Source organism: Nicotiana attenuata, unplaced genomic scaffold (genome assembly GCF_001879085.1).
Source record: "Nicotiana attenuata strain UT unplaced genomic scaffold, NIATTr2, whole genome shotgun sequence".
Taxonomy (NCBI): domain Eukaryota; kingdom Viridiplantae; phylum Streptophyta; class Magnoliopsida; order Solanales; family Solanaceae; genus Nicotiana; species Nicotiana attenuata.
Genome location: NW_017674511.1, coordinates 27,853 through 36,704, shown reverse-complemented (window position 1 = coordinate 36,704; position 8,852 = coordinate 27,853). Strand labels below are relative to the sequence as shown.

At 38.4% G+C, this 8,852-nt stretch overlaps 1 protein-coding gene across 1 annotated transcript; it reads left to right on the top strand.

Moving 5' to 3' along the window:
• Window positions 1-2,857: 2,857 nt before the first annotated feature.
• Window positions 2,858-3,467, top strand: LOC109218798. The gene is made up of 2 exons (XM_019383183.1): window positions 2,858-3,376; window positions 3,462-3,467. Exons 1-2 carry the CDS (start codon window positions 2,858-2,860, stop codon window positions 3,465-3,467), a joined length of 525 nt encoding a protein of 174 aa, XP_019238728.1.
• The last annotated feature ends 5,385 nt before the right edge of the window (window positions 3,468-8,852 follow it).

The window sequence follows — 8,852 nt, the reverse complement described above, 5'->3', positions numbered from 1 at the left end:
GTAAGTGGTCTTGGAACTCTTTTTATAAACATAATAATTAATCCTAATTTTAGATGAAAACGTTTCCTTAGCTTAGAAGCCGAAAAGACTTGGGAAAGAAAAGAGGATAGTTTAATTTTAACTGAAAATATGAGTTAGATTTCTTTTCTTTTTTAATATGGTAATCTATATATATCTATGAAAGAGGGCCAACTAATGCTGATATGGCACCTCTCGGGAGGAGTTCTCTCCGATCCATTGGTTCAAAATTACCTTCTTCTCTATTCCTAATCTGATATAGTGGAAGTTTCTGATCTTTTTTTCATATTGTTTGTATACTTATATCCCTGTTCTAAGAAACATCCAAAAATCAAAGATCAATTTGAAAATTTCAGATAAAAGAAAATCTCTTCTTCTCCCGTCTCACTTGCCGAATAACAGAGGCTACAACCCTAATAGCAGCCACATATGACGCCAAATCAATTATTGATCTCATCAGTCAAACTAACCCTTTCCTTTATTTGCTTTATAATTCATCAGGGGTTGAGCCAATTGTAGCACTTGTGACTGAATTTGTTGAATTTAAAGTTGATAACCTTATGGTCTGTCAAGAACTAAAAAGCGTATTACTTTTGAAATTTTTGATCCATAATTAATATAGTTTGGTGTTATTGCAGGCTAATAAGGCATTTTTGGGATTTTACGGCAAGTTTGAGGCTTATCTTTCTTAGTCCGGTTATTATATTAACATCTTCTAATTTACATATATATGATTCAGGGCAATGTTCTACAAATAATTTTATGATTTTTCTTCTTCAGAATATTAGCTTTCTTGAATGTAGGAAAAAGGCCTTAGAAAGTTGAATTTCTTAGAAAAAGCTTTTTGCATTTTCTCTTTATTAGGTTATCGTATCTTGGATGTACGTAAAATTTTTACGTAACATATAGACTTCTCTTTTTATTGGGAAAAATCAATATTACACTTGAAATTAATTGTGTGGCTGACATGTCAAGACACGTGGATTATTAGAATTGTGACTGCTGGCAAAGAGTACTTAAAGATACGTGAGTCTTAATAGGTACGAGCGAAATGTCTAGAGGACAAGAAGGAACGGTCAGTCGGGTCTCTTGATAATTTGAAGAGACACTGATGGAATGAACCAAGACAGCAAAAAGTACAGATTCGTTAAATCTTCAATTAATGAGCATAAATGATAGAAAACGTTATGGAATCTTCACGGAACAGTTACGATTGCCAATTATAACGTTTTATTAATGTCATTAAATGCTCATAATGACTCTATTATGAGAGGGAAGAAACGTTGTACTAAGAAATATCTATAAAAGGGAGAGAAATAACATTTGTATGGACACACTGATTATTATTGGAATATACCTATTTACATTGCTTTATATTGCTTACTCGGCTACTTCTCATTCTAATTTTCCTTTCTCGTTACACAATTATTTCTTTATTTGATTATCAGTAACCCGAGTTCTTCTAAAAATAAGCTTTGACCGAAATTCCTATTTTCTGGTTAAACGAATTGGTTCTGTTACCGGAAAACTGATAATCTTTTACTTCCTAAGTCAATTCTTCTATCAAAACAATCATGTCAAACGTCAACGACAACAACCAACAAAATTTTGCAGCACCAAGAAAATCAGCAATATCAGTTGAATCAACAAGGTGATGGAACTCCAGCCCCCTCACAACAAAACTCACCTCGACAATCTCGAGAGGGAACTCCTGACGGATCTGAATCAAATATAAATGAGCAGCATGAGAAAGATCAGGCTATTGATGAAGCATTGAAATAATTAATCGCTCAACAAGTCAGCAATACTCTTCAGGCTTTTGTTAGCAGGTTGCCGAATATACCACCAACACCACCTGCAAACAACAACGTAACCGTAGAAAATCCTCGCTCGGGACTCGTTAACTCAGGCAGCAGAGGAACTCCCAGCGAATCCGTGATGGAGGGTCACGTAACCCACTGATTTACAAAGTTTAGTACTAACTTTGCAGAAATAGCTCAAGGAGCAAAGCGATCGCATAGAGCAGATACCTGGAGTACCGCCCGTAATCAAGGGGATAGATATGGAAAAATACTCTCAATAACCTTGGAAGCCAAGTGCCGCTCCTTTACCAATTCCAAAGAAATTCAAGATGCCCGATATCCTGAAGTACGATGGAACAACTGATCCACAGGATCACGTAACTGCATTTACAACTGGTGTAAAGGGCAACAATTTGATCAAGCAAGAAATTGAATCAGTGTTGGTCAAAAAATTTGGAGAAACACTCACGAAGGGAGCGCTAACATGGTATTCTCTTTTACCTAAAAATTCCATTGATTCTTTTGCTGAGCTTGCACATTCATTTATCAAAGCACACTCGGGAGCTTAAAAAGTTAAAAAACGAATGGAGAACATTTTCAAAATAAAACAAGGAGATACGGAGCTGCTCAGGGAATTCGTAGACAGACTCCAGCGTGAAAGGATGATGTTGCCACGTGTACCTGATAACTGGGCGGCTATGGCCTTTGCTAGTAATCTGAATGAAAAAAGCTCGGAAGCCACGAGGAGACTCAAAGAAAGCTTATGAGAATTTCCTGCAACAACTTGGAATGATGTTTACAATAGATACAGCACAAAGCTGCGGATAGAAGAAGATACTATCACTCAGTCTCGGAAAGATGAAAGAGTAAGTTCAAGGCAGACAAAAACTGAAAATAGGTACGTTAAAAACAGATACGAACCTTATATGGGACAAGCAGGAAGGGACTCGCGTTCAAAATAGGAAAACCCAAGGAATGATCCTAGATCAAGGGATAGAGAATCAGGTTCGTCGTCAAGGTTCAGAAAGGAGCGAAACATGAGAGATGCGCGAGACGACGACAGAGGTTCAAAAGCAAAAATTGGTGGCTACAGTTTTAATGTAAGAACATCCGAGTTGGTGGCTGTTCTAAGAAGCATAGGAGATAAGGTACGGTGGCCAAAAGAAATGAGATCGAACCCAAACAGGAGCAATCCCGAATTTCGGTGCGAGTTTCACAATGATCATGGTCACAAAACGGCGGATTGCAGATTACTACAAGGTGAAGTTAAACATCTATTAAAGCAAGGGCACTTAACAGAATTGTTTATTGAAAAGGGAAAGCAGGCATATATGAAGAATAGGCAAGAACCGCCGAAACCTCCATCACCAAAAAGAACGGCTAACGTCATAAGTGGAGGGGAGGAGATCAATGGCGTAACATACACGGCAGCAAAGAAGGTGTCAAAAATCACAGTCACCCACGGGAAGCGAGTTCGTCAAGTTTTGGAAGAAGACAGTATAACATTTGATGATCCAGATGCAGATGGCGTGCTGACCCCACACAATGATGCGCTGGTAATATCTTTACTTGTACATGACACTAATGTGAAACGAGTTTTGATTGATCCAAATATTTTTGTGAATATCATTCTGTTGACAGTGTTAAACAAGATGCAAGCCAATGATAAGTTGATACCCAAGGCACGAACCTTGTCTGGTTTTGACAACTCGAGCATCGTACCAAAATGGGACATAATACTCACCACATTTGCAGAAGGAGTAGTCAAAGACACCAAATTTCAAGTGATAGAAATGGATATGGCTTACAATATGATTCTTGGCAGACCATGGATTCACGAAATGGATGTTGTTCCGTCTACCCTACATCAAGTTATTAAGTTTCCTTCACAATGGGGAATGCGGAAAATCCATGGTGACCAACAGGCTTCTCGAAGAATTAACTCAGTGGCAGACTCAAGCGCAAAAAGCCACGAAAAATAGCAATTACAGAATTCAGTTGAGGAGCAGCAACACAAGCCTCAACTGTAGACGGGCAAACAGATGTAGACTCGAGGCCTGATACTATTCAAGAACTAGAAGAAAATGAAAACATCAAAACAACAATCGAGGAACTAGAAGCTGTGGTATTATTTGTACATTGGCCGGACAGAAAAGTCTACATTGGAACCAACCTCAACACGGAGATAAAAAGTAAGTTAACTGAATTTTTAAAAGCTAACGCAGATTGTTTTGCTTGGTCACATTCAGATATGTCAGGTATATTATTGGAGGTAATGACCCATAAGCTGAACGAAGATCCAACATACCCACCTATCAAACAAAAGAAAAGGAAGCAAGGTTCCTTCAAGAATCAGGTGATTCAGGCTGAGGTACAAAAGCTTTTAAAAATCGGGTCTATCCGCGAGGTAAAGTATCCAGATTGGTTAGCTAATACTGTAGTAGTTCCCAAAAAGAATGGTAAGTGGCGAGTTTGTGTAGACTATACTGGTCTAAATAAAGCTTGCCCTAAAGATTCTTTTCCATTACCTCACATAGATCAACTAATTGATGCTACTACGGGACATGAGTTATTAAGTTTTATTAGATGCCTATTCAGGATATAATCAGTTCAAAATGGATCCTCTAGATGAGGAAAAAACTTCCTTTATTACAGATAGGGGGACTTACTGCTATAAAATTATGCCATTCGGCCTAAAGAATGTTGGGGCCACGTACCAAAGGCTAGTGACCAAGATGTTTCAAGAACATCTAGGAAAAACCATGGAGGTTTATATAGATGATATGCTAGTCAAATCACAACAAGCAGGGGATCATATTCAACACCTGTCAGATACGTTTCAGATTCTTCGCAAATTTAACATGAAGTTAAATCCTGAGAAATGTGCATTTGGCGTGTCGTTAGGTAAGTTCTTGGGATTCCTTGTTTCTAACCGTGGCATTGACGTAATTCTCGCACAGATTAAGGCTATTGAAGAAATACCGGATATACTTACAAGCAAAAAAGAAGTACAGAGGTTGACAGGAAGAATAGCAGCGTTGGGGAGATTTATTTCCAAGTCATCGGAAAAATGCTTTAAGTTCTTTTCAGCCTTAAAAAGGCAAAATATTTTTGAATGGTCTGAAGAATGTCAACAAGCGCTCAAAAATTTAAAAGCATACTTGTCAAATCCACCATTGCTAGCCAAACCAAAGGACGGGGAAAAACTACTCATCTGCCTTGTTGTTTCAGAAGTAGCGGTAAGTGCTGTATTAGTTCGAGAGGACCAAGGTAAACAATCTCCAATTTATTATGTTAGCAAGTCTTTATTGGATGCTGAAACTCGATATCCTCATTTAGAAAAACTTGCACTAGCATTAATTATGGCATCTAGAAAATTAAGGCCTTATTTCAATGTCATCCTATCTCTGTAGTAACTGCCTACCCCTTACGTAATATATTGCATAAACAAGAGTTATCAGGTAGGCTAGCCAAATGGGCTATAGAGCTAAGTGAATATGACATCACATATCAACCTAGAACAGCAATAAAGTCATAGGTTTTAGCAGATTTTGTGGCCGATTTTAGCCCAGGGATGGTAGCAGAGGCAGAAAAAGAACTACAAGTATTTAATGGGTCAGTCCAGGTACTTGGACCTTGTTTACCGATGGCTCTTCAAATGTAAAAGGAGCAGGTTTGGGCATTGTCCTAGTCCCACCTACGGGTGAGATTATACGACAAGCCATAAAATGCCATCTCATTACTAATAATGAAGCAGAATGTGAAGCTGTGATTGCAGGTCTAGAATTGGCGCGAGAGCTCGGATAGAGCAGGTCATAATCAAAAGCGATTCGCAACTCGTAGCTAACCAAATGCAGGGGACTTATATAGCTAGAGAGGCGAGGATGAAACAATACCTGGAAAATGCACGGGACTTAGTTAGACAATTCTAAACTTGGAAAATTACGCAGATACCAAGAGAAGAGAATGCCAAGGCAGATGCTTTGGCTAATCTTGCATCCTCTACAGAAGTAACCGATGAAGAAAACGCTTCTGTAATACATTTGTTTCATTCAGTACTTGATCAAGATAAAAACAAGATAAATTTCAATAATCTAACTTGGGATTGGAGAAACGAGATTGTCAATTTTTTGCAGTACGGAATACTACCTGAAGATAAGAAAAAGGCTCAGGCACTTCGTCGAAAGGCTGCTCGTTATTGTTTAGATTGGGGCAATTTATATCGAAAAATGTTCGGTGGCCCTCTAGCAAGATGTCTCGGACCTTCTCAAATGGAATACGCGATTAAGGAAATACACGAGAGACATTGTGGAAATCACGCCGGAGGAAGATCTTTGGTAAAAACTATAATTAGAGCAGGCTATTACTGGCCAAAAATGGAAGAAGAGGCGGAAAATTTTGTGGCTAAATTTGACAAGTGTCAAAGGTATGGAAACAATATGCATCGACCAGCAGAATTGTTACACCCAGTTATTGCACCATGGCCTTTTATAAAGTGGGGGATTGATATCGTAGGTCCACTACCACAAGCCAAAGGCAAGGTACAATTTCTATTAGTACTCACTGACTATTTTACTAAGTGGGTAGAAGCAGGTGCCTTCAAACAGGTACGAGAAAAAGGGGTCAGAGACTTCATCTGGCGAAATATCATATGCCGGTTTGGGGTTCCAAAAGAGATCGTGTGCGATAATGGCCCGCAGTTCATAGGTGCGCAAATCGCAGAATTCTTTTAAAGTTGGCATATTAAAAGGATTACCTCGACACCTTATCATCCAGTGGCCAGTGGACAAGCTGAATAAACAAATAAAGTTATTATCAATAACATGAAGAAAAGACTAGAAGAATCAAAAGGCAAGTGGCTAGAGGCGCTACCTGGAGTCTTGTGGGCTTACCGAACAACAGCAAAAATAAGTACATGAGAGACACCATCCTCACTTGTGTACGGTGCTGAAGCCTTAATTCCAGTTGAAATAGGGGAGCCAAGTACGAGATATACTTAAGCTACAGAAGAGTCAAATGAAGAGGAGATGCGGGCAAATCTCGATTTTCTTGAAGAAAGGAGAGAAACTGCCTTAATAAGGATGGCTGCGCAAAAACAAGTTATTGAGCGATATTACAATCGGAAAGCTCGTCTCAAATACTTCAAGATTGGGGACTACATACTCAAGAAAGTTTTTCAATCCACAAGAGTAGCCAATGCAGGAAAGTTGAGTCCAAATTGGGAAGGACCTTACAAGATCGTGGTATCGCAGGAAAAGGTGCATATGAACTTGAAACCATCCATCGCAAGATTCTACCCTCGAGTTGGAATGCTGTTCATTTGAAGAAGTACTATTTCTAAGGGAAGGAAATACCCAACGTCAGGTACCCTTACTTACGATTTTTATTTTTGAACTGTTAAAGTTATACTAACAATTTTAGATGATGGGCAAAAAGCTAGCCCACATCAAATGATGAAATTAGACCTAAAAGACACGAGGAATAAACATAATTCCCGGTCTAGGATTACAACTATTCTAATAGAAATGTGATGGGTTAAGCAGTCTTCATCTAAATTATACCTCCGAGTCCCGTATGTTTTTCCTTTTCAGGAAAAGGACCGCATGGAAGTTATAATCAAGTGCACGAGATTTCATACTTCAAAGCTCAAACACTTGGGGGGACTATATAATATACATATAATATATGTGTATAGGGAAGGCAAACAAGACTAGAACAATTAAATTTCAAGTCAAGCCTAAAGTCTACTCAAGAAATCTCAAGTTCAGAGCAAAGTCACGAGCCAAAAACACAAGCTTGATTCAAAAACCTATGAAGGATACACTTGTGGACGTAAATCTTGAAGTCTTACGGATGTTTAGGTTAAAGGCAGTATTTAGTTATGGGTTATAAAGAAACCCTTGGATTTTCTTTTGTACAAATCTGTTGTAAAGAAAACAGTTACGGAAGAGTTATAGATGATACTTAAATACATGTAAAGTATTATTTAATTCGACAAGTTCGAATGAAATAAAACTTTTCTCAAAGTTATTCCAAGAAACATGTGAGTTCCTATTTCTTCTTTCGTATGTTTACACCATTATGAAGTTGAGACGTCTTCTTCATTAAGCGTCGTATATAAAATGGCCCTCTTTATAATTCGTGCTTGATTCAAAAAGCCATGAAATAAACAAAGCATTTTTAAATGCAAAAGGGTAAAACAAAAACCCACATATTAAAATTGAAATGGAAAACAAGGCCGTAAACTTATAAAGGAAAGGCAAGGGCAAACCATTAAGAGAGTAGAACAGAAACTCAAATCAAAGGCATCATAAAAGTTGAGCAAAAAATAAAATAAAAACCCCCCTAAAAAGAATACTTAGTTAAAACTAAGTATGAACTTAGTCCTAACTTAATTGTCATTATAGAAACCCCCGAAAGGGACTGGGGGTATGATGTTACCAAAAACACATTATCCCTAAATGGGACCAGGGGTAAAACCACCAAGTGTTTCACCAACAAAACAATAAAAAAAACTAGTTAACTTCACAATCAAACTTTCACTATGGAGCAGGTTCTGGACCAGTGTTCAAGGTGGCTTCATCAGCAGCAGAAGGTTCAACTTGATTAGAAGGGGCTTGAACAACCACTACACCTGGATTAGCTTCAACACCTTCGGAAGTATCAGCCATGGGCGAAGAAAAACTTTGGCTTTGCTGAGTTTTTTTAACTGTTTCCTTAATCTTTGCTACCTCAGCATCCAAATTAAAACCTTCCTGGCTTACCTCCATAAGAATCGTGGCGCGTGTTCAAAATGGCCCAACTTACTTCAACAGCAGCCTTGTCTTCAAGAGCTTCATAATCTCTCTCCCAATGATCAATTTCATTCTCAAGCTCTTCCTTCTCAGCTAAAGAAGCATCATAAGGTGCTTGTCCTTGCTCGCTTGATTGGAAGAGGCTTTCTCAACTGATAGCTCCGCTGCCATGACTTTTATCTGCTGCTCCAAGGTACATTTATTCTCCTCTAAAACTTCCATCTCAAGATGGAGACTT

Bases quoted from the DNA above. Each gene is read 5' to 3' on its own strand.
- LOC109218798 (XM_019383183.1), top strand. From the start codon at position 2,858: ATGAGAGATGCGCGAGACGACGACAGAGGTTCAAAAGCAAAAATTGGT.